At 43.0% G+C, this 26675-nt stretch overlaps 2 protein-coding genes across 2 annotated transcripts; one reads left to right on the top strand and one right to left on the bottom strand.

Annotated features, from left to right (window-relative positions):
* Positions 1–208: 208 nt before the first annotated feature.
* On the bottom strand, positions 209–14697 carry pdzd7a (PDZ domain containing 7a). Its single transcript, XM_076743526.1, has 15 exons — positions 14505–14697; positions 14001–14138; positions 13699–13873; positions 13110–13286; positions 12350–12497; positions 10635–10695; positions 9488–10009; positions 7747–7902; positions 7058–7230; positions 5962–6053; positions 5762–5853; positions 5528–5596; positions 3768–4439; positions 3316–3416; positions 209–436 (listed from the first exon to the last, which is right to left on the bottom strand). Exons 1-15 carry the CDS (start codon positions 14695–14697, stop codon positions 260–262), a joined length of 2946 nt encoding a protein of 981 aa, XP_076599641.1. The 3' UTR covers positions 209–259.
* Positions 14698–17073: 2376 nt separating this feature from the next.
* Positions 17074–25991, top strand: sfxn3 (sideroflexin 3). The gene is made up of 11 exons (XM_076743034.1): positions 17074–17161; positions 18994–19166; positions 19483–19653; positions 20463–20561; positions 21108–21183; positions 21318–21403; positions 21515–21642; positions 22080–22129; positions 22328–22377; positions 22599–22646; positions 22748–25991. Exons 2-11 carry the CDS (start codon positions 19003–19005, stop codon positions 22842–22844), a joined length of 969 nt encoding a protein of 322 aa, XP_076599149.1. The 5' UTR covers positions 17074–17161; positions 18994–19002; the 3' UTR covers positions 22845–25991.
* The last annotated feature ends 684 nt before the right edge of the window (positions 25992–26675 follow it).

The following is a 26675-nucleotide window of genomic DNA, read 5'->3' as shown; positions in this document are numbered from 1 at the left end:
TTTCATTGCTTTTATTCTGATAAATAAGCTGCTGTACTGTTTCAGTCTTAAAAACCCGCTTCAAGACGTCCGGCTTTCTCTCTGACGTGTGTCCTGCTACTGTGCTTTTGTGCATCCATTCCTCTCTGTGACTGGAGAGCCACCTGTCCCATTGTTCTTCTTCTGGAGGGAATCCTGTCATTTACTCACTCCCGCAGGAGTTGCAGGTTTCGGTGTCCTTCATGCCTGAGCTGTAGTCTGGCCGTGGGGCCCACAGAGGTTAGTCAGCAGGTCTCCTGAGGCTGATGGGGGTGGAAGAGAACTTGGGGACCTTGACCACAAAAACCATTGGGTCTTTGGCCTTGTTGCTGAATGCACTGCGAATTACGTCCACCGCATGCTGATGTGTCACTCCCTGCAGACTCTCACCGTCCACAGACAACAGCTCATACCCCGCCTGCAAATGCAAACACTGGTAAAAAGGGTCAAAAAGGTACATATTTGATGCTTACATATATCTGTGTGTTCCCCCCTGTTTGCATCTCTTTTCCTGTAGCAATCTGTCTCTTTCCACCGCAAAGTTATAGACAGTTTCCATAAATCTGCAGCGATTGTGTCCCTTAGCGGGAACCTGATTTATGCCAGAGAGAATTGGGGCTCTCCCGTTACTTTAATATATTCACACTGAAGGCCGTCACTAGTGCACATATAACGTTTCCCTTTCAGCACAAGGTTGTTGAAAAGAGAACATACACTGAGACAACCACACACACCCAGTAGGGGCCATTTGCTCAGTGTTTCCTGCAGGATGTGAGCAGAGAGTGAAAACTTTGGAGTCCTGAGGAGAGGAACTTCCTCTGATGTCATCGGCGTTTGCCAAGGATGCACCTGCCTCATGCGCTCAAGCTCAACGAAGGTTAGCAACACATAACGCTGACACACAAGGCCGCTGGCCATTGTTGTATCTCCACGAATCACGTCTTTTTCCCTTTTCCTTTTCAGTCATTAGACACAAATAGATACATGTTGCCTTTATTCTGTACCAGGTCACTCCATCTATTATACGCCAAATATATTTGGGTAGTGAAGGAGATTAGATGCGTGCTGTCCTGTGCTTTGCCCTGATAGATTTTCCTTACAGCTCATCACACACTCTGGTGTTCACCAATAACCTTATCGCCTTCCGTGAGAACAGTATCAAAAGATTTAGATCCATTTAACCAAAGAGGAGATTAAAAGTGCTTTTTCATTTTTTAAAAGTAATTTGTTTGAATTAAATAGATCACAACCTAATCTGGCCCATCCTCTTTACGGCCATTTATGGAGCGCATTTAAGAGGTTTCCCCTTCCCTAGCCAATAGACGTCATGATAGAAAAATAACACTGTATGACATGTGGTGAAAATTACTAAAGCTCGCATGGAGGGAGCAGTGAATTGTTCAAAATGAGGTTTACCGGGCCAATCCAAATACGTTCAGCAAGATTATTTAGCTAAGGAGTAGTAAAGTGTTGGCTCTGTGCATTGTAGGAGAAATCTTTCTATATAGGTGGGACATAATGTCCACATTGAATAGGCAGGTCCATTCACTGTCATGTTTTTGTATTTACTACGCCCTCTTACACAGTCAGTTAAATCCAGACACATGACACACTCACATCCAGATTTCCGCTGGTAAAAGCAGGTGGCCCAGTGTAAAGAACAGGACAGCATTCTTCGCTGATTGTATATTATCATAAGTGTGGGTCTAAGGAAACAGGATGCATGTTAACACTGAGCTAACCTGCTCTCACTTCCCTCTGCAGAGTAGGGGGAGATAGCACTGAGCCGGGCAGCTGATAGGGGCGGGCTGACATGTCTGGTAGTGAGGTGTGAGCCAGAGACAACAGATAACAATAGGCTGCTACCAGGTGTCTATGTGTCTGCGTTTGAGGCTTCTAACCAACAACTTATCTGTTTTCAGCTGTGCTAGTGAGTTGTCTGTAGGTATGATTATGTCGGCATGTCAGTCTGTCCACCACTTTGGTCCAAACTGAAATATCTTTACAGCTATTTGTTGGATTACCATTAAATTTGGTTCAGTTAATTATGAGCCCCAGAAGAAGAACCCCCCTGACTTTCCCTCTAGCACCACCTGCAGGTCAGATTTTCCACTTATCTTGCGTAATATCGCAACATCTACTGGATGGATAACTATTTAAATCAAGTCTTTAATTTTTTCCAATGGACTAATTAGATTTAGGATTAAATACTTGTAAATATAATGACATTCCCACAGCAATGGCTGCAGTCATATACTAATTAGTATATTAACTCACTAAACATCAGTATGTTACCATTTTGAATACAAACGTCAGTATGCCGATGTTAGCATTTCGCACAAAGTACAGCTGTGGCTTGATTCAGCCTCAAAGACCTGCTAGCATGGCTGCAGACTCTTGCTTCAATCTGTCTCTCTTTGTCAGGTGCTCGTTTTTAAACACAGCAAAATACTGCTTTATTTCCCACCTTCGTCATTCCTGCCACTTTTGTTCCTCTGTTATTGATTTTTCACTTTCTCTCCATTTATATCTTCTCTTTCTTTATGATGTGTGGCTGGTGCAGACGTGTGTGTGGGTGTGTGTCTGTACAGAGACTGTAAGAGGGAAGTTCTTTGAATTTGAAAGGCTGAGCAGATACCGGATCCCCTCTATGTTTAACACTCCAATCAGACATTAGACCTGGGTAACAAGTATCAAATCACAGCTAACTGTTAGGAAACACATGCAAATTAACCCATACAAATACAGCGATTATTGCAGGTATGCATTCTGCTTCAGCCTTTTCTCTCTCTCTCTCACACACACACACACACACACACACACACACACACACACACACACACACACTTCTTTTCAACCATTTTGATGCAAGTGCTGTTTGACCGCTATATCTCTGACTCTAGCCCAGAATTAGCCTGTGGTTAAGTGCAGTGTGTGTATCATGTGTTTAAGTGAACCACGCCAAGATCACAGATGACTGTTAAGTTACTGCACAGTCAATATATTATCAATACATTAGCAGACCAGCACCTGTGTACCTCATCAATAATGGAGGAGATGGGCTACTTGAGATGACTCCCCACTCGTCTCCTCTCCACTCCTCATTGCACACCTTCAACCACTCTTATAGCAACAACAGCTCATGACCACAGAATGGATGGTCTGATAGGTACTCACAATACCCTCCAACCAGGATGGACTTCTAACGTGCTTTAGCTTTTAGCCCTTCGTCATTCAATTAACACCCGTTCTTTGTAATATACTGAGAGGTTTCTTCCTGTCTTTCCTGCTGCTCACCCTCAGAGCTTCATTTGTAGATGCAGCTCCTCCTGGGAAGATTTTCTCAATCTTAATCATGGGCTGGACTCTGGACTCCATACCACCAGAGATACTAATACCTGTAAACACACAGGGAAATAATAAAATAACAAACTGAGGAACTGGTTGATTCTTGTAATTTAATCTTGTAATTCCAGATTCTTGTAATTTAACTAGTCTCACAGTGTATATATACTTTCTTTGGTCGTTTTCAGCAATCATTAAATCATTAAACTCTTCAAATCCCCTTCAGTTTAGTAGTAAGTGATGCCCTGACCTCTACTGGTGATGGAACGCATGTGGTAAAACATTAAAATGGACAGCTTTACAATAGCAATTTGGTAGTTTTTATTCTGCTAGTAAGCACACTGGGCAAAGACGTCCAGAATAATAACGATTTCAGAATACATGCCTTTGTGTGCTGCACTCACCCAGTGACTGTTTGGCCTTCGAGATGGTCAAAGTGTTGATTTCATACTCCTCAGGCGGCAGAGCTGCTCTTCTTTTCACACCATGACCATTTTGTGAATGTCCATTTAGCTGCTGCCTGCTCTCTCTGCCCGTGGATGGACTCTTGTCTCTTTGGGGCTCAAACACATCAGCTAAAGGGGTTCTTGCCCGTCGCTGTGAAGGAACACGTACGCTGACCTCTGTGTAACCGTCCTGCCTGCTCAGTCTGCCATCTACGCTGTCAGGACTCGCCTCCCTCCTCGCTCTCCCACGGCCGTTCCTCACAGGTGACCTCCCTCGTTCAGGAGCCACATCTCCTCGGTCAGACACCGACAACAAGGAGACCTCATCATACCGCGGCGCCCTGTTCTCTCTTCTGTTTGGGGAGCGATGGGCTTGGTGCCCACGTTGGGTGCTCTGTGGGGATTCTGCAAGGAGGGAGCTGTGTGTGGGTGAAGGGCTGAGGGAGCGGGAGCGCACAGTGGTGGAGGTGTAGTTGTCCACAGAGACATCCAGCAAAGGGGTGAAGGCACGGGATGGAGGCACATGGCCTGACTGTTGGCCCGATAAACGTAATCTCTCCAGCTCCTCAATCAATTGACGCTCCCGAAGTGTGTCCTGGACCGGCTGGAGATGAAACCCCCCCCTGTAGTCTGGACAAGTACAAAACAAGAAGCTCAGCTTTAAATCTGCAAAAGTAGAAGAACCAATTTAGCACTGCACTCTTAAAGCACCGATGGACTCGAGATGGATTCCCTTCAAATGGCAAACAGTGCCTGAATGACTGGAAAATTTGGGTTGGGTTTTATTTTAGTATTTGAACATGTTGGTATGAACGAATTAACAATAAAAGGCCAAAATTCTCAGGGACAACAGCAGCATAACAGAACAAAAACATCTAGTTTTTTAGGGACGAATGGATAAAATAAGCACTCTCCTGACCACTAAAGGCTCTTTGAGACGGTACTGTCATCTTATATTTATAATTTCTTTGCAAAACAAAAACATCCAAGTACTTTTTGTGGTGCAGAGCATGAAACTGAAATACAGCGCAGCAGAACAGGGCCTGTTTCCTCTTATGATGTGCAGTTTCTTATCCCTACAGGTGCATCTGTATTATCTGGTGATAATTCAACATTTTACTGGAGTCAAATATCCAACAGTACAAAAAATGTCCTATTTCTCATTTCTGCGCATCCAAAACACCTAATACTGACCCAATGACCCCTAACCTTTGACTTTAGAAAGTGAGATATCCGCACTCAGTCTAAAACGAGACTGTATTGATTCAGTCCCAATGACTCTTGAATGTGGAAAAGGCTAAAAGCATCTCTGTATTGTTTAAGTGCCACACTGGCCAACCAGGCATGTCTCAGTCCTTTCTGTTGGCCACAGAGATGTAACTCAAGCCTCTGCTTCAGCGCAGGCATACGAAACCTGAGATATTTGGCACATGGTGATGTGTGTGTGTGTGTGTGTGTGTGTGTAAAAGTGTGTTTTGAGGTTGGGGAGGTGGGTGTGCGTGTATGACACAGACATGAGATGAGGCAGGACAGAAGTGAGGTGAGGGAGGAAAAATAAGAGCAGGAGGGGAAGGGGACAAAAGGTGAGAGGTTTAAGGCCCTCGTGTATCTCGTATTCCTCTGGGATTAGAGAAAGTGCAGCGGACAGACGGCGAGCCAGAGGAAAGAGGTCTAGAAAGGTTGAGGGGAAGAGGAATGAAGTGCCGCAGCCCGTGTACCTGGGACTGGGGTGATAAGGTGACGTCGAGGGGTCCCACTGCGAGGGGAGCGCAGAGCAGGAGAACGCACTGAGAGGAAAAATAAAGATATATCACTGAGTTTACAGACTTTACCTTGCTCTCTGGAACCTCACTTGCTTTTTCCATATCTCTCACTCTTTTGTTTCTCTCTTGCAATCAGGAAATTGTGTATTTATGTCAAGCTGTATGAATAGAAAACATTCCTCTGCTTACCAGAGCGACTCTTGAGGATATCATAGGCTTCCAGCTCAAATGGCATGACCATGCTGTCAAATCGACCCAGCTCAGCAGTAGGTATCAGCATTCTGCAGAGGATGTGATCAGCGTAACTTACATTTATTCAGACATGCCTTTACAGTATGTACACATTCAAATACAGTACTATACTATACTGTATGTGCTATTTATCTCACCTTATTTCTCTGAGAAGTAGCAGTTTCTCTGGCCTATCCAAGATTGCCAAAAGCGGACGAACTAAATCCTCAATCACATTGTCGGACAAAAACTGGGAGAAAGATTAGATTGGTACACAAATTAGAGGAGAAGAGTGAAAAGAAGCAGCGCGTGTAGTCTCCTGTTGTATAGTCATCTGTGGCTCTGGAGGGACTTCTACAAACTTTGAAGAAATAACTCTGATGACATCATAGTGATGTCATCAGAGTTTTCTCAGCTTGCGCTTGGGACCTTTGACAACAGCAAGTCTGCGTTACAATCTGAAGGTGTGATGTTTAAAACAACTGAGCCTTTAGGAGATCTGTCCAGTGAAAGATGCATTTTGGGAAATGTAGGATGCATTGTTTTTCAAGCTTGACCCACATTGGAGACTAAAAGCCAAGATGTCTCAGTCTCAGCTGCATCAGTTTTTACCACTCTTTTAAAAAGCTGTCTCTTGTGAGTCCCCCACCTCCACTGAAGTGCAATACTGAATCTGGAATCGCCCTTTCACTAAAGGTGTTAAAATAATAATTGCAGGGTTCCCGCAAAACACCTATGGACCAAAGGCAAAACACCTCCAGACGAGATATCATTTTCACGATGCAGAGCTAAGTTGTCTCCTCATACGTTGCATGTGCATTAAATATTCACTTTTCCACTGACTCAACTAAGCTCCACTGTTTTCAGTCTTTCAGTCGGTGTTTAATTACTGTATTAGCAGGTGAGTCACACGGTGCTCTAAGTGGAGTCTATATCCTCTGCAGTGAAGGCAAAGGGCCGGCCGAGGCACCAGTCCCCTGACATTGGCTGGAGCGTGAGTTGGGCCGAGAGAGACAAGGGGATCAAATGATGTCTGATATTTGATCCTTATCATAAATGACAGGCCAAATCCGTCTTTTGTCACAGCCGCTGCCAGACACATCTATCGCTAGAGGACAAACAGCGGCACAGGGAACAATACTGCACACTTAAGCTGTGAGCAGTCCGGCTGACTTTCATTCAGTGGGAGGAAAAACACACACAGGTGAGTGCCACTGAGGTGTTACAGATGGGAATTTCAGACCAGGAACTCACTCGCCGACAGTGTCTCATCACAGCAGCCACCTCATCATGGATGAGCAGTTTCTTTGCCATGTCCTCCACGTGGTGCAGGGTCTCCATTCGGGGCAGCAGGCTGCTGTCTTTAACCCCGGCACGGGATTCCCTCGGGGAGGTCAGGAGCTGGAAGGGACGACCCCGCTCCCTATCTGAGGAATTAAACATTATGTTCGCAAGCTTGTACAAAACATTAATAAACCATCTTAGCTCATACAAAAAGATTACACTTTGACCTGTTTTAAGAAATAAACTTAAAATCAATCATATAAAATAAAGATACCACTTGATAAGTCCATGGATGTTCATGTAAAATGTACCAGAATCTTTCCAGGGAGGTTGTTCTTATGTTTGATTATCTCACATCTGTCTGATATTTGGACGTTCACATCCCATGATACCAGTGATGCCCAAACTGATGTAAAGTTATGAACTACAAGAAATGAGCAAATCACTCTGTGGGAACCCTGAAAGTATACCCTGGAAAGAGGACACTATGTGTTTGGTTTAGCCTGGTTTCACACTTCTGAATCGCTGCACATATCTTCGATTTGTTCAGTGATTTAATAAATGAAGTGACAGGAAATGCTGATTCAGACAAAACCCTTGGCTATAAGGGTTTGTGGGATGCAAGAGAGATAAAAACTGTCTTGCGACCACGCACTCACCTTTGTCAGCATGGTGAGACGGTGACTTGGAGCAACTTTTCTCTTTACGGTCTTTCTTAAATAACAAGTTGACAAAGGTTTTAGATCGCTGCAGGCTGGTTTTACCCTCCGCTGAATGCTTCTCCTTCAGTTGCCTCTTCTTCTTTTGTCTGTCCTCTAAAGACGGAGAAAAAAGGACAAAACAGTAAAAAGCCACTCTGAATCAATCATCATGGAGTCAATGCAGATACATATTCCCACCCAAATGCAGTGAAATATGACTAATTTGAACAGATTTTAACATTGTATGTGAGTCTGCACAGTAGACTTTCACCTTCTACATTATGTAAACAAATACAAACAATACAAAGTAATTTAACTAAACAAACTTAACTAAAGTTAAGTTGTTATGTTTCATCTTCATTTCTTGCTCAAACGAAAAACTTCCATAAGTGGTGTTGAGCTACAGCAAGAATAGGACATTCTGCATCTCTGTGTTGAAAACATAATTCATTAGGCTGCTCCTTGCTTAACTGTTAGCCAATAACAGTGGGTGATGCACACTCTCTGCTATGAGTATGGACTGTTCATTTCTCTTCCAGTCAGCGCCTCTGTTCACTGCAGTAAATCTGCCACTGTGGAAAGTAACACAGTAATACTGATGAATTGCAGCTACACCACCCTGAACACACTCCCATCTATTGAGGACACTAGAGCGAAGTGCCTCAGCTTACATAACAAATGTCCAATCAACCCTGGGCTTTGCCCCAAGCCCCCGCCAGGACCTGGAGGTATGACTGAACAGGATGAATTGAAAAGGAAAAGCTAATAACTCAACAGCCCCGCCAAGGCCTGGATGGATATTTCTCCATATGCTTGTTCTTATTCATTTCTCACAGAGGTACAACAAGTGAGAGTAAAGGCCAGTGATTAATCATGAGTCTGCGTTAACTTTGTGCTCTTGGACAAATTCTGTGTGGAGCTTACAGCAGCTATGCGGAGCCTGGATGTTCCTGTTTACTTCCTGGACTGACAGAGGGATGAGGGGGTCATTAAACTGACTGATGTCCTGCAGAAAGATCTCTGGAGGGTGTGAGAGTGGATCTCATTACACAGTGAATGCAGGTACTGCCACAAAAACCAGATAAAGAACTGAACCTGATTGTGGCCACAATGCTCTCTGGGCCATGATTCTGGAAAGGTTTGTTTCTCAACTGAGATTGATGATACTGCCACATAATCAAGAACCACAATACAGAGTATAGCAATCATTTGCACACAAACTGTGTTCACTGACAATGGTTTTAGAAAGTGTTCCTGAGCCCATGTAGTAATATCCTTTTCCAATCATGTGTTCACAAAGTGGTGAACCTCGCTCCATCCTTCCTTGTGAAAGACTGCGCCTTTGGAGGACGCCCCTTTCATACCCAATCATGATACTATCACCTGTTACCAATGAACCTGTTTAAAAGTTTCAAAAATTACTTCATCAGAGTGACAAACTATGTAATGGAGACACCGTTTCTAAACGACTTTGAACATATTTTGTCATTTTTGGGCTGAAAATTCTTGTTCCTTATCAGCAGACATATGCAACAATACTGCTATATCTGCAGTAACTTATATCAGCTGATACATCAGCCTCATCAACTTATCAGTCTCCCTCTAATACATTTTTAATTAATGTTACACTTCAGTCTATAAAGGCCTTACATCTACAGCTTCACTCTCCTTATAATCCCATTGAGCCTGCAGGTCTCACCTGATGCAGTGATGTGGCTCTGGGAACGTCTGATTGGTTTCCGTGGCCTGCTCAAGGCCATCAGCGCTGCAGTTTTAGGTGAGTCTTTCGCTACTTCCCCTGATGATAGCGTCCTCGTCCGTCCCCGCCCTGCTTCCCCAAATCCTCCCATCTCCCTGGGTCCTTCCCCTTTCCCACGTATGACTGTGTCCTTCAGCAACACTGTGGCACCTACTGTCCGACTGGTTTCTGTGGCGACCAGCCTATCGGGGCACGACCCATTAGGCGAGGGGTGGTCCAGGTAGTTTGGAGGGTGGGGGTCGGTCTGTATGGCGGTGTCAGCAGTTCGCTCGGTGCTGCTTGGACGTCGGGAATGGCCCTCTGTGGAGATGGCAACGTCTACCATCTCAGAGCCAAAGACAGGAGGGAAAAGGACCTGGGAGAGACCACTGAGGGAGCTGAGGGGGGTGCTGGAGGACAGTGAGGAAGCAGAGGAGTTGGAGTCTGAACCCTGGGAGGATAGTGGAGGGCCCCCATTGGCTACTGTAGAAGACAATCCATAATTTGAATAAAGTAAGGGTTTTAGTGTGTGTTTAAAACATCATTATGCAAGTGCAACACCATGTGAAACTGCTATATTTGAGCAAAACACACGCACAAAAGCTGCAAGGTTACACAATGAATAAGATTTGCACAGGAAGCCTCATTTCCTTATTTTATGCAGTGTGCTTTGTTTTGATCAAAACCTACATGCCCTCATGTCCTGTTAATCCTCTAAACTTCTGAGAGACAGAGCATGACCCAGGAGTTCTTCTGTTCCCTTTTTTTTTCTAATGAAACTCCAAAATGACTCTGCATCTTGACCCAGATGTCAGGTCGTGCTCTGTTCCAGATGACTGAGCTGCCTTTGAGTACGCTGAATTAATCCCTGGCTGTGTTCATATCAAACTGAAAAAAAAAAGGAATTTGAGTCCTGTGAAGAAACTGAATGACATGGTTTCAGTATAAGCAGGCTACATGTGGCTGATGCTCCACTTTTTTTATAAGATTTCAAAGTAGAATCCAACATGAGGCTCTGAAACAGAAAATGAGAATGAAAAAAACTCCAACCGTTCAAGTCATCATCTCAAAATCACATTTTGTGGCACTTTTGGAAAAGTCAACATACGTTTGTCAAGCCAGCCGTATTCTGCCACCATCTCCTTGTAGGCAGGGTATCTCCCAACTTCCTATTGAAGTGCAAAAACACAAAATATTCAGCAAACAAACACACTACAAATTACACACATGTCTGCATTTGACGCTTATGAAGCAGAATCTCTATGTTTCCTTGACTGAGGGGAATCCATCCACTAATTGTTGAGACAGCTCACTGAAAACCACAAATGTGAACCTCACGGTGGCGCTAGAGGAGAAGTCAGGGGATCATCAAAGTCATTAGGATTCATCCTCCACGCGACATTAATGTCCATTCAAAATCTAATGGCAATGCGTCCACCAAAGCAGAGAACTGACAGGCCGACATTTCCATCCATAAAACGAGACGAGCAATCATTTGTCACTGTCAGACCTTCAGGTTGCACTTTCTCTGATGCCTTCAGGTCTGCACAGCAACATAGCCGTAAAATGACTCGTTTAGGCCTCCATTGTTTCAGTTAATATTCATGCTAGCTCATATCTCACATCATTTTTAGTTTCTCTGTTAGATAAACCCTTACAACAGAAAGACAGGATGAGGGGTATCAAGAAGAAAAACAGTGCAATGAGGGGGATGCAGAGGTTTACAAACTTCCCCACTAGGCAATGTTTTCTGAAAGGAATGAGCCATTTTGTATCAAGAATCAGTCTCTCAAGTCTATTGTAAGTTATTGTCTTACAATAGACTTACAATACAAAGCTGAAGGTGGAAGAGAAGACTCAATGTTACATGTATTTCAGTCCATTTTCCACCTTGGCGGACCAGGTGTGAGAGAGTTTAGTAGCTAAAATTAACCCAGGAATAGCCAACATATGTCTGAGTGACTCTGACCCACAAATGGGTCTAATACAGCACAGAAGGAGGACATAAAATTAGACTTTCTGTTGATTATAACCTGATCCCTGACTGCCTTTGAATAATGAACGTCGTCCCTGGCTGTTTTTCACACGTGGAACCTGAGATCAGAGGAGTAAAATGAGCACGCAGCAATGTTAGCGAGCTAAGAGAGCACACATACACACACACTGCGCAACACACGTGCCCATTCACACACGCAAACATGCGCACAACCCCTTTATCTAAAAATGACACAGGTTAAGTGGCGCGGCCTTGCACACATGCATGCACACACAGACACACATGAGGAATTCAAGGGCTGTAAGCCAGCTGTCTGCTCCGCTGTGCTCAACTCCTGAGGAGAGCTGGTGTTGTTTAACATGCCGCACCATTTATTATTGTGTCACAGCGCCTAAAGCACCCAATCATTTGTCATGTTTAAACCCGAGCAAATGATTAACACTGCCGTACAACACTGACTGCACCACAGCTGTGTGAAGGACCAAGGGGGATATGTTTCTGAAATCAGACCCAAACCTGATTAACTGATTTTCTTTAGGTTCACATGAGGGCAACAAGCTGTAAACACAACACTGACATATTATCACCTTATAAATGGTGGATTTAGGAGCTTTTTGGCTGAAAACAGAGATGATGAGAGCGCTGAGAGTGAACCAAAACACTAAGGCTGAGGGTTGTAAAACCAAAACAACAAGCTTAAAGTGCACCAGAGAGCTGAGGGGAACTGCAGAGTTGCACATGCTCATTTGGTGCATTATTGATATAAAATACTGTTGATTTCTGCACTTTTCACATTTGAAACTTTGATCTGTAGCACTGTCTCTCACCCTGATGGTCAACATGACATGAGTGTGGCTCTTCAGGACCTCGACTGCATTGCTATGGGTGATGTCATCAAAGCTGACCCCATTGGCTGCAAGGATTTGATCGCCCATTTTGATGCCATGCTGCTCTGCAAGCCCACCAGGGTCCAACCTGAAGAGAAATGTATAACGGCATGCAGACACATAAACATACACAGATATAGTGTAGCCATCTATTACAACTGAGCAGCTGAACGAAGTGCACATACAGTATAAGGTCGTAGATGACTTCTATATAAACAAACACTTTCATTTAATACTCTGGGTTCAATTATGAGATGTTTGCTTTATATTTATTTGGTGTACTTTTTTGTCTCAGTCAGCATTCATTGTGTATCTTGTGTTAAATGTCAGCATGTTTGTCTTATTCACACTACAGGCTCATTAAAGCAGTTTCACCAGTTTTGTTGTAATGGTGAAGAAATCAGCACATTTCAACTGAAATAACCCTCGAACTGACGCCTGGTTGCTTTGATCTAATACAAAAACGCAAAAAAAAAACAAAGCTGTAAAGGAGATAATGATGTGATATTTAAGTCCTGTGCGAAAATTCTGTTCTCATTTCCCTTCCTCTTTCTTGCTCAAGGACACCTCAAGAGGGTGGGCTGAACCTGGGTGCCACTGCATGCACACACATTGCACCACCCTGAATAATGTTGTTTATGTGATGCTGATGGCCTCTTCAGGTGTAAAATAGAAAACATTCGCTGAGCACGGTTCATACTTAGAAACATAAATTCCCAGTCCGAACTCTTTGCCTCCTCTGATGTTGAAGCCCAGACAGTAGTCATCTGAGGTGGTGAAGAGATGAACGATCCTGCGGAGAGCATTGTCTGAACTGGCCTCCGACGGTGTGCGACCGCTCTCCTCCACCACCATCCGCCGGTGAATCAGATCCACCCTACACACCCGAGAAAAGACAACATACATGAAAACACTGACATACGCTGCTTTTCCTGTCTCCACTGAGCTCATGCCTGTCAGTATCGGGTTAATCAAATAACCATAAAGGTCACCGCGGTAATCCATCCACTGCTGCCACATGAAACCAAGATACAGTATATCCCAAAAGAAAGATAACCAGTGTGAGCTACAGTCAAGTGACAAGACTTCACAAAACAAGAGCCATGGAAAGGTCATTGCTGGTAATAACAAGGTTGTGGTCTGTATATACAGTGTAATATACAGTTACTGTTGGCAAAGTTGTTAAATAAACTACGCAGTGTAAATATTTAATTGTAGATTAGATGTAGGATATCATTTTTGGCTGCCTTATTCACACTGAGCAGCACCTCTGAGCTGTTTGGCCTCACCATGTCGTCTTCTCCTTGGAGTAGCGGATGCCGGGGATCTTGCCCACCCGTCTCACCACCATCCTCAGCCTGTTGTTGCCTGTCAGGACCTTGACAGCGCTGCTCATGGTGATGCTCTCCAGGCTGACCCCATTCACCTCCACCAGCTTATCGCCCACAGTGAGCCCAGCCTGCGCTGCAGACACAGGTGGAACTCAGCATGACACGCAAGAGTAAATGTCACATGCCCAGATGTAAGCACACTGAAAAATAAGCTTGCCATCACTATAAGAAACAAACACACACACACACTTCCTCCTAACCTGCAGAGCTGTCATCCTCCACCTTGCTGACAAATATACCAAGTCCATGTTCAGAGCCCCCGCGGACACTGAAACCCAGACGCCCATCTGGACTCTTATCTACTGTCACGGTGTGAATGTCTTCACTGTCATCCCCTCCTGCAAACACACAGACCACAAAACACAGTCATGTACCCGCCATAAAGGTCTGCACAGTCCCACAGCCAACTATTGACAAGGACTGTGGCCCTCACACGAAAATAAGGTTTCAAAACAAACTCTGATAAACAATAGAAATAGTTTTCTACCGGGTAAAAAGTACTGAAATACTTATATATTTTTTAATACTTTTGCAAATAAGCTGCACTAATACTTAACAATAAATAAAGAGACTTCATGCCAATTCTGTAAACCTAGAAACTGTTCCTTCAAGTTGGATTTAAGACCGACCGAGCCATGTGCCTCTGCTGCCACTGCCACTGTGTGTGTTCCCACAGCAACAGAGGACTCCTGTCCTGAACTCACCATCAACAGGTGCGTTGATGAGGATGACCCTGCCCATTGGTGAGGAGGACCTGCGTCTGTGGCGCTGCTGTTTCTTCAGCATGTAGCGTGTGGTGCTGTGGGAACCCCCAGTCTGGCCTCCATTGTTGAAGTGGGGGTGCCCCCCTCCATTTGTCATCTCCTTCCAGCCGGAGGGCTGAGAGGAGCGAGCCATGCTATGTGTCTGGCTGTTCTTCCCTTAGTCATCCAGACGGGAGGATATCTGGGGTCTGCTGTCAGGATGGATGAGGTGCAGCCTGGGGTGTGGGGAAAGGAGGAGGGGAACAAGTCTGGTGGGGGATTGGACTTTTTTGTGCCTGCTGGTCCAAAGTGGATGATAAAACACTGGTCCCCACTGGAGCGGGCAACTTATAAAGCTGTACTTAACATCCCTGATCTTCATCGAAACCAGAGTCAGCCATAAATAAAGTTTCCTAAAGGAATCCAAGATCCAAAGGAGGAAATGTGACTGAGAAAAAAATCACATTTAACACAAGTGAATGAGCAAAGTATACATTCATTTAAAAATGAAGGCAAAAAGTTGTGCTCCGTGATTGAATTGTGGACTCTGGATCCTAATTTGTCTTGTAGGTTAAAGAAGTTGGTATCATCCACTGGTTTTCCTTGCAGCCCATGGTGCCTGTTTCTCCCTGCTTCATCTGACTGCAGAGAAGTCAGCCGTGCATGGTGATTCCCCTCGGGTCATGTTTAATTAAATGGATATCTGTTGTGAGAGGAATATGCAGTGATGAGAAATGTGGGCTCAGAAGTTCCACACAGGATAACAAGACCCCCTCATTTTGATACACGTAAGATCTATAACCTGTGTACTTTGATAGAAAAAAGAAAATAGATTCTAAGCAACGTGCTCTCATTGGATTCACGCGTTTTTCTATCAACCAGCACCATGGACAGCGACCAGGAGATAGTGTACATAAACAAGTTTTAAGGTTAATTATCATCTCTTCATGCAACTAAACGCGTCTTCTTGTAATCTATACTGGATCCTGTGGACACCTCGAACCGGGAAACGTAACCAAACACAAGTGAAATCAATTGCAACATGGTGACATTTCGTTTAAAAGCGAACAAAGTGTGACAGCGTTACCTGCTGTGTCCATACTGTCCCGGATGAGTCCACCTGTCGGCCTCGCTGATGCATTATCGGACACATCCGGAGTATTAGTGCCACCTCATTTGTTCTCCAGGTGACCATTATTGTCTTAGGAGGTGTAAGCCTTTCACATAAGCCCCTGCAGCTGTGCGGTCATTAGCGCTGGACTAGTGGTGATTAAGTACACTAATGACATTAACAATACAGTAACACTGACTCAAGTTTTCTCTCAACTCACTTTCAGCTTGTCCTCGGGTAAACCGCGTGATGAACGTGTTCATTAAGCCCATATTTTTCCTTAAAACTGCAGAGAGGTGGAAAAACTGAGCTGTGTGGATCATCCTATCTGCCTCCACCATGTCTTTGGGATGGGTGAACAACCCCACCCGGTGGTCAGCGGTGTTATATCACGAGCTGTAAATCTGACTTCATCTCTGAGGAACTGATTGGTCATATTAATAAAGGTTAATATACTGTAGTTAGGCAGGGGTCTTGACCTTGAAGATTATTTTTTTAAGGAGATTTGCTTCAAAATAGATATTAATACAACCAAAAGAAATATGACAGAAATATAATTAAAGAAAAGAGACTATAGAGACTAATCCCCATGCTTCCATGGCCTTTTTATTACTGGTTACTTCTTTCCAAGACTCTCTGTCATGAAAAAAACATCTATAACACAACAAAAATGATTATTTCATTGCACATTTTACAACGGAAATCCTACGTACAGTATGGTTATTACAACAACAACAACAACAACAACAACAACAATAATAATATGGTCAATCATGTCTGTTAAAGTGGGAGGATTGCAGTAGCTGCATGCTGTGGCCTAAATTACAAATTTCCATCTAAATCTCTCCAAAACTTTGTTCAACATAATTATGCATATTTATGTTTTGTCGTGTTTAAGATATGTAAATGCATTTTTCTGATTACTTTCAGAGTTCAGCTAGGTGTAAAACGTCCCAATGGCAGTCAGCTGTTTCTTTAAACAAACATGTGTCGTTCGGCTTCCAGCGACTCACGTCCTCCATGACGAACACCGCCCCGCGTTTCCCTGCACGTGCTGCATTCACAAGCCTTAGAGAAGATCGGATTAAAGATTTGCAGCCATTTGTGCGACTGATTTGGTAGCATTTCATTAAATTATCTATTTTTTTCCCTCAAATGTCATAATTAACTTAGAGACAAATAATAAACATTTCTGTTTTTAGCGATAACACTACACGAAAAAATAGTAACTATGCTTCAACAGAGTGGAGTTAATCATGATTGTTACTGATTTATCACATATTTCGTCTGGCAGATGTTATTAGAACCATCAATTTATCATTATATGCATGTGGTCTACATATTAAACGCGTCGGGAATGACCTTTTCACGGGTTACCTCTCGGTAATTTACAATGAAACTACACTTTACGATACTTCCAAGAGCACAAGAAGGCAGCGCAATCCACCCGGTGGTGCTGTGATATTGAGAGGTCATACATTTTCAAAAAGGGAAGAAAAGAAAGCAGGTATGTCTCAGTTCTGATTGAATACACATCTGTAATGAATTTGAATCGCAGTCCGACTACGTTAATGTTTACACCGCCTCGATATGTGCCCCTGCAACGTAAATGAAAGTGTTAGCCTGTCAGGTAGCTTGTGAAGTACCTGGCTAGCTAGCTGGTTGACTTTCGTTTACCAAGAGAACACTGAAGTGGTTTGTTTTGATGACACCAGAAGCCTCTTATTGCTCCGTCCAACTCAGCATGTGATGTTGTGGGAATTTTATTTTGTCTTAATGTCCTCTCTGAGTATTTATGTACTCCAATGTTTGAGTTTCGGTGGTATTATCAGCTAGCTTGTTAGCTGCATTCTTAGCCGGCTTGCTGGTAAGAGCCGGCAGCGTGTCGTGACTTCCCCGATCCCATCTGTCACTGAGTGTGTCACGCTGTTTCTTTGATCAGATACTCACAATGTGACACTCTGGATTGGCTGTCCAAGTAGATATAGTAGACGTTTTGAATTTCAGATTAAAGTGTGTTTCACAGGAGCAAGATAACAATAAACATTTTTCGGGTTCAGCAGAAAAAAAAAAAATCAACATTTGTGTGTTTGAATGCACCACAGCATTTGTCACCCCGCCCTTGTAGGTCTTGCAGACATTATCTGTGTGCAGTCTGCAGATGTTACAGTAGATCTGCCATGAGCTATGGATAGACTGTCTCAGCACACACTGTAGGACTGCATTCTTGCAAGGGTTTGGTGTTTGTACAGAAGTGTGTCCTTTGCACTTACTGAATATGTATGAAGCCAAAAAATTTTGCTAATCCACTGATCATTTAAGTCATTTCTAAAACAAAAAAGGTCTCATGTTTACTTGTTCCCACTCCTCAAATGCGAGAATGTAGCTGCTGCTTTTCCTTGCATTAAGTGACACTAAACTGAATATCTTTAAAATTTAAGGACGTCACAGTGGGCTGGAGGAAATCACACTAGGCATTTTCCACAATTGACATTTTAAAGACAAATTATTTAATAATGAGAATAAACAGCAGGTCAATGTACAGTGGAAATCATTGTTAGCTGTAGCCTCAAATGCTGGTATATTCAGCCACATTTAGAAAGTGCTGACCCGCATTTCTGTTTGTTTTTCAGTGTTGTTCCTCTTATCTTGTACCCACAGCCAAAAACAAGAGGTCTGAGATCAGGCTCAGCCTGGTACAGGCCTATATTCATAATAGTTTTGAATGTGACACCGTAAGAACAACAAATTAGAGCCTTTTATCAGCCTTTAACTGTGTTCTTATATTTCTGAATGTATCTGGAGGTAGAGGATGCTAATGGACAGTAAACCTGTTCCACTAGTGTGTCTGGGTTATTTTTGCAGAGGTAATTTTGTGTATTTGTACATGGTTATCTGCTGTTCAGTGATGGGGGAGGGGGCTTCACCTCAATGCAGCTCCGCACTGTAGCAGAGCTATTAATGGAGGTAAAGGCTTAACTGTGCAGCCAGTGTTTTTTTTTATAATAATAATAATAATAATAATAATAATAATAATAATAATTACAATTTCACCTGTAGTAATCCAACGTTGGTAGTCCAACCAATATTCCTGAGATATTGCCTGTCAGCAATACCTCATATCCTCCAAAATGTGTAAACAGCACAGAGCATTGAAAACATTCCCATCAAATGTCTGATGAGACTTTTTTAAACTATATTTTATTTGGACAAATTGTCAAATTTAACTATTCAGTCATTCTGCAAAATACTCTCAAAATGGCACACTTGTATTCATGTATGAGTCCAGTATATTTCTTACGTATGGATACTAATTAACATGTCTGCTGTTAATCAAAGAAAGCTAGGATGTCTGGAGAGTTGTCCCTCAACATAAACATCAAGGAGCCAAGATGGGACCAAGGCACGTTTATGGGCCGTGCCCAGCACTTCTTCATGGTCACAGACCCCCGGAACGTCCTGCTGTCCTCTGAGACTCTGGAGGAGGCCCGAGTGATCGTGGAGAACTACAGGTAGAGGGTCCAGAGATTACAGGATGGCATGAGTAGCAATGAGAATTGATGTGATGTGACCAGCCAGGTAATGAGGTGGCTAGTTGTACCATTTACACTAATATGGAGATGGCAGTGGGAGAAATGTCCTTTACTTAATGGGGGAACATCAGTCTTAAAATCAGTTCAAATCATGTTTTGTGTAGGTGATTTTATTTCACACACTGTATGAGTATGAAGGCGTATCTGGGATGTGTGTAATGCAATAAGCTGTGGCTGTGTGACTGCTGTGGCTTTAAATAATGTGGAAAGTACTCCACTGTTTTGACTGTTTCAGAGCCGGCAGCGTGAAGCCGGGCTTGACAGAGGACGAGCTCTGGAGGGCCAAGTACATCTACGACTCTGCCTTCCACCCTGACACAGGAGAGAAGATGTTTGTGATTGGACGGATGTCTGCTCAGGTGCCAATGAACATGTCCATCACAGGCTGCATGCTCACCTTCTACAGGTACAGCAGAGGTTTCAACACACAATTCAGTGTATCTGAAGCACCGAACTGAACATGGCTTCATCAAATAACACGGACACAATATAAGCAGTAGAAAAATGGAAATATGTCATCTGCCAATATGCTTCCATGTGATTCTGAATGTAACCTAAATACAGCATACAGTGCTGCATAAAAATAGAGATTTTAATCCGAGCACAGAGGGAAAATCCTCTTAAAGAATGAAAAATGTCACTCTCACTGCAAAATACTCATCACCGGGCAGCTGAGAGGGCAGTGAGTCATGTGAAAATGTGCTGAAACAATGCTTTGATTAACTACACAAAGCAAACTGACTCCAGTTAAGAAGTCTGATAATCAATTATTTGAGATCATACAAACAGATTACAGTAGATTATTCAGTCTCATCTAGACTGAAGCAATAGCCAATCACGTAACTTCCTTGATGTGGACAGTGTTGGACCTCCATAGTTTACATCATTAGAATAGATTACTTAAGGGATTGTGTTTGGTTTAGCACACTGTCATGTTTGCTTACTGCCACTAGGGGGCACCAATGTCTGAAATTTCAAAACTCATCCAGTGGCTTTAAATAGTAAAAACAGACAGAGCAACCATGTAAAGATGAAGTAACAGGTAATACATAAAAAATACGCTAACTACAGGAAAGTCCGATAGACAGCCGGATACAACCTAATAAGACGATCGACCACCACACAAACAGATGTCTTGATCTTTCACTTGTGCAAACCATCTTTAATCAAAACTAAGCTGCTGCACTGATTGTTGTTGTTCCCTTGTGTTTACAGGACTACTCCAGCCGTGGTGTTCTGGCAGTGGGTTAACCAGTCCTTCAACGCTGTTGTCAACTATACCAACCGCAGTGGAGATGCCCCCATGACTGTGAAGTAGGGAGGACTTCTCACTTCCACTCTAGATCATTCCTGCCCTCCCTCTAAACTAGTGTCTGTAAGGAGGCTGTGGGAGCTGCTGTCCTCTCCCACACAGCGGTATTACGTTCCACTGTTAAGCATGTTCAGCCTCACGTCACCATGCACTCATGCTGACATAGGTTATACGCTCCCAGTTTGTGTCAGGTCAACATGCGTACATTTGCATACTCTTATCACTGTGCCACACAAAAAAGCATCCAATGCTTGCATGTATGAAGAACAAGGTTACGTTCAGCATGTCAGTGATATTGTTATACTCTCTTCCTCTGCCTTATCTTTATTTGTGAGGATGCTCTTGGTTTTTACCTTTCCATATTCATATATAGCATGAATTCACAATCTCACTGAAGCAACTCTTCTTGAAATATTTCACTTGAGTAGATTGTTTGCTGCAGTCATGTGGTGTAGCTACACTCAGCTATTTATGTTGTGTAAAACGGTTGAAATAGGAAGTGAGTGACTAATGTGCGGCATGTGTCTAATGCATCTGTCCCCTCACAGTCAGCTCGGTGCGGCCTATGTCAGTGCTACTACTGGAGCTGTAGTCACTGCCCTGGGACTCAAGTCTCTAGCTACGGTAATGTCTGTGATTACAGTGAATAAACAAATGAAGTAAAATGAAAGTAACCCAGACACTGGCTAACTGCTCAGCATATACATTGCATATTTGTATATTCTGAACGTGTCGCTGATTCTGTCCCGTCTTTGCAGCGTCTCCCACCAATCGTCAGCCGGTTTGTCCCCTTCGCTGCAGTTGCTGCTGCTAACTGTATCAACATTCCCTTCATGAGACAGAGGTGAGGTCTCTGGAAGTAAAAGCCTCGGCTTTGTTCACACAGGAGCTTTTAGGAACCGTGATTACTGTTACCGCTGCTCTACTTAAGATTTTTTCCCCTCCCTTCCTCCAGGGAGTTGAAGTACGGTATCCCTGTGACAGATGAGAATGGAAACCGGTTAGGAGAGTCTCCAAATGCTGCCAAGCAGGCCATCATGCAAGTTGTGGTGTCAAGAATCGGCATGGCGGTGCCAGCAATGGGTAATGTCAACATTACATCTGCTAGTTTGTTAAAGTGGCTGAATTGATTTTTTTGAACAATGTATGAAATGACGACGTGAACACAATGAGGTCTCTCATCCACATCTGCAACTCCCCTCGGTTTTATGAAGGTTTAAAGTGAGTTTCAGTTCATTGTTTCGCTGCAGCCGCAACTTCACTGTTTTGCTTCAGTCTTGCTGTTCTCATGGTGCCATTTCTGACTGCAGCAAGCTCAGCACTAAACAGCAGACACACACAGTTAGCGACTAGCTGGTGAACATATCATCTGTGGTTAAAACAAGATCACATCATCTCCTACGAATGGTTGATGCCGTGAGATAAACGAGTTTCTCACCCTGTTCCACGAAAGCACGCTCATGTGTGAAAGTTTCTTTTTTGCGTTTGTCGTTCACCTCACTTATTTTTCTCTTTCACAGCGATCCCACCTGTCATAATGAACGCTCTGGAGAAGAGAGCTTTCATGAAGGTGAGCAGACTGCATGCATGACTGTCATACTGTTTGTTTAGTCAGTGGATTTACTGGGTCCAGCTGGTGTTGTGTGAAGCTGAAAAGAATCCTGTCACGTGTTACACATACATCGAATGCTTCTGTCCCTGCAGAGAAATGTTTGATTCGTCCGCCTGACTCACTGTAGTTCCTCCCTCTCTGATTTTGTCTCTGTAGCGATTCCCAATTCTGAACGCTCCAGTCCAGGTGGGGCTTGTCGGTCTATGGTAAGTAAATTACACATAATAGTATCTATATGTATTGTATTAAGTGTCTTAATGCTATTTAATGTCTTTTTTACTGATGCCCTCTATTTTTTACTATCCACTTTGCTGCTGTAATACTGGAAATTTCCCCACTGTGGGACTAATAAAGGAGTATCTTATCTTATCTTATCTCTTAATGAGTGCCGCCGTCTAAAACATCCCTCTCCATCTCCTGTTTTCAGCCTGGTGTTTGCAACTCCTCTGTGCTGCGCCCTCTTCCCACAGAAAAGGTACCAACAGCCACATTATTCTCTTCGGGGGGGCTAGGAAAATGTTATCTAACATGTGGCAGCATTATTTTTTTTAACAATGTTCAACCATCTCTTTGTAGCTCTATGAGCCTGAGCGGGCTGGAAGCAGACCTGCAGGAGAGGATACGACAGGCCAGTCCCCACACCACCACCGTCTACTTCAACAAGGGCCTGTAGGACCAGCCAACACATCTCCACACACTCACACACATACAAGACATACAGACGCTCACTCACACTCGCACACACACACGTCTGTTGTTATATGTCGCACAAGTGGGAGGGCAAAACATTTTATTTATGCATTTTCTTTTTGTTTTGTGTACTGCTGCATTTTTCTTTTCTGTATGACTGCATGGAGCTGCTGTGAGTAGAGGATTCGCTGAAAGGAAAACAAAACACTCAGAGAAGGAAGATCACTGATAGCCCTCTCTGCACATAGATGGTACTCCTTAGAAAGAAAAACTGACTGATTTCTTTTGTCCGTTTGTTTGTTTCGTGGTGTGCTTTCTGTCTTCCTTCAGCCAGACAGCCTGCAGGGTGGCAGTTCATAAAGTTACTGATTTGTGTTTCACTCACCGATATTTCATGTTACATTCAGGTTCATGCAAGTTTTAAGTCCTCTGATAAATTATTTGTAACTCCAGTTTAAAATGAATGCTTGTGCTTGTGAGTCATGTATGTACCTGCTTCTGAATGTAACCTCATATTTTCTGCCTTGTGTTAGATTTCCTGCTTCCTATTCTTGCCGAGTCTTTGTCGCATTATTCTGTCCTGAAAAGTAATATTTTAAGCTGTTACACACCGACTATAGCGTGTTAAGGTTCTTCCACTGTGCAGTTATACTGGAAAAACCAGTGTGTTAATTAGCTCTATAGTCCACCCCTCGATGAATAACTTCTGCTTTTGTTTTACTCCTTGTTAACTGGTGCAGCTTCTTACTCTCTCGACTCTCCTTTAAGTGTACTTATGCCCCTTCATATTCATAGACCAGGTAATAAGGTGCTAGGTACATGTGGCAAAGAAAATATGTAGGAATTATACTGCAGAAGCTCACAAAGCACAGCCATAGAGTACATCAGCGAACACTGAGTGTGATTTTTATCAACATAAATGCGTACTGTTTCAAGGCCTTTTATCATTTGAGATCACTTTATGAACTAGTGCAGTCCCTATATTTAGTGATGAATTGTTGTAGATGGTTATGCTTGTTTGGGTGGAGGAATATGCTGTGTTGTGTCTACATGTTGTAGCTAAGAGGAAACGCAGGCTAAGAGCAGTCAAAGCTGTGTAAATCCAGTTCCACAAAGCTGGAGATCGTGGGTTTTTACGTGCATCGGCCAGCTAGCCTTCTGCAAAACTGGTTTGCACCTGTTGAGGTCTCATTTTACCAAATGGAAGGAGCTTATGTTGCATGGCAAAATCAAAATATTATGAGCTTATTTCTTGGTCAGGGTTGTGTGTCACTGCACAGCCTTTGTTGTTGCAGCGTTAAAGTGAACAGTTTTGCTGACTTTGAGCTTCTCTGACCAAATGTATCCGTGTTCAAACACATGATAGATGGTGTAAGTGCTACATTTATCACAGTGTTTTCTGTATGGATTATGTAAAAACAAGTATATTTTATTGGATGTATTTCTAAATATATTTATATATGGAGCACATATGCATGGGAGAGTTTAGAGTTTCTAAGTTCAAGGTGTGCCTCTGGGAGTGAATCCACCAGGTGGCTCCACATATGCATCAGAAAACAACCAGCAGCTCCTGATTCAGGAGTGCACAGGTGTGTTGCAAACCTCTTGCTTTAGGGCTAATGAGTTCTGAGTAGAGGAGTGTTCCTCAGTCTGTCTGGATGCAGCCGACACAGATCACCCGCGATGAGTCAACGTTTGTGCACAGTGACGTTTTGTGTATGGTGATCAGTCCTCTGCTGTATTCACCTGTAAGTTTGTGCGGTCAGACTTAATTCATCTCCATCATGCATCTGTTGAGTGAAGCTGTACAATCATTCATGTGGAGTGACTGCGGGTGTAAAGGGACTGTAGCAGCCGCACAACTGTTTCCTGAATCAACAGAAATGCACACAATGATTGTGTTTGTCTGAACTTGAAGGGTTTATTTCCGAAGTGCTATCCTCATCTGTTTTTGATCTTGAGATGACCCCCCCCCCCATCCAGTGGATCTCTGTTTTATTTTGGAATCATGGGAATCTCATTTTGGAATGAAACTCCTCGCTCAGCTTTTCCTCCCATCGTCATATCTTCACGTCAACTTTAAACCCCCTTTGGAAACTTTCTCAATCAAGACGTTTTCTGTCTGTTCTCAGTGCTGATGGTGGTTATTGTGTGTTGTGTTTGGGGTGTTTTCCTGCTGAGGGTGAATCTGCACTATATAACCTTTGCTGTGCTGCTGTAGGAGCTAGTTGGACTTGTGTTGCTTTTTAAAAGGAGCCTTTTAAAGTGTATATTGAAGATTGTATTTGCTAGATGTGATGAATGAACTATGGTCATGTTACTGCTAATTCATGATTCATTCATTGTCTTGCAGCTTCCTTTGCTCATAACTACGTAGATTCATTTCTGCCTTTTTCCTTTGTGTTGTTATCTGCTCTGCAAAAGTTTAAAGAACAAAACTGGAGGGTTTCAGTCAGCATTTAAACACATTTGTAAACGTGTATCTCAGCTCATGACTGTACTGTACCACCATAACATGTCGCACCCATAGATCTAGCCAAAGATGAGACGGGTATGAATTGTATAAGACTAAGGGGGTGAAGTGTGCAGCTTTTCAAAGTTTTCATTTCAGCTTTATCATGTGGACCTTTTGCCAGGCTTTTCTCATGCAAAAACATGTTTTACACTTTTTTTTTTTCTTTTTTTTTTAACAACACACAACAGCACACCAAATGTTTTCAAAGTATCATCGTGAACACACAGTTAACAGATCGCAGAGCTGAATAAATCCCAGCACACATTTTAGTTAAGTCATATTTTTGGCAGTTATAATGAAATCTCATAATAAACTTGATGTCACTCCACATAGCGCCTGTTCACTTTGGCGCACTGGTTGAAAACTTGCTAATTTCTAAGATTAAAAGTCAAATCTTTGCATACTGAAGGCACTACTGTAAAGACAATCTCTGTTACACTCCATGAATGTTTTGGTTATTTCATGTACATACAACTTCCACACATGCAGTCCTGTCAGTATTGGTGCGAAGTGTTGTCTCCCTCCTTTTTGTATTGTGTTGAAATATATTTCCTTGATGTGAAATGTATTTGACTCAGAGCAATAGAATAAAATATGTAACATGTAATGTCCAAACCTGCCTCTGCAATGCTTAAACACTCATATCATGAACATAAGTCCTGCTTTTGAGGAAAGGCCAGAGAATGAAGAAGTGACTCAGCGCTGATGTGACGAGGCTTGTTTGTTTAGCCGCAGTGAAACAGTCAGATCAGACTAAGATTAAACCATGAATGTCATCTGAATTGTGAGATAGTAATTTTGGCCACAAACATCAGAAGGAACAACACGGTTTGCAAGTACAAACATGACTGTACTCCACATCTGCAGTAAGAACAGTGGAGATCATGGTCTCGATGTCTGAGGGTGAAATAATTCACAGGATTAGTGATTTGAACGTGACAGCTGAATTTTTACAGACATGTTCGAACCCATCCCCGGCTTTCAACACGAAATGAGAACTCTGTCTTCAGTTGTCAGTCACAGTCACATTGTGTGACATGAATAAGCCTTTGGACTCTGAATTAAAGTAAAGTAAAAAGGAAGTGGTCATCTCATGAAATCATCTGTGCGCTGAACCTGCTCTCCATGAGGAGATGGATTTGACATATTTCCTTCAGTCAGACACAAACTGGACTAGAAACGACATGTATGTGCAGCTTTCTTAGCGAAATAATCTTTATGTTGAAGTCCATCCAGTCATTGAGAATGCACATTTTTACCATCTTGCATAAATGCATGAAATACATACTGTGCTTAAAT

Source organism: Chaetodon auriga, chromosome 11, assembly GCF_051107435.1.
Source record: "Chaetodon auriga isolate fChaAug3 chromosome 11, fChaAug3.hap1, whole genome shotgun sequence".
Classification (NCBI taxonomy): domain Eukaryota; kingdom Metazoa; phylum Chordata; class Actinopteri; order Chaetodontiformes; family Chaetodontidae; genus Chaetodon; species Chaetodon auriga.
This window is presented reverse-complemented; position numbering and strand designations above follow the sequence as displayed.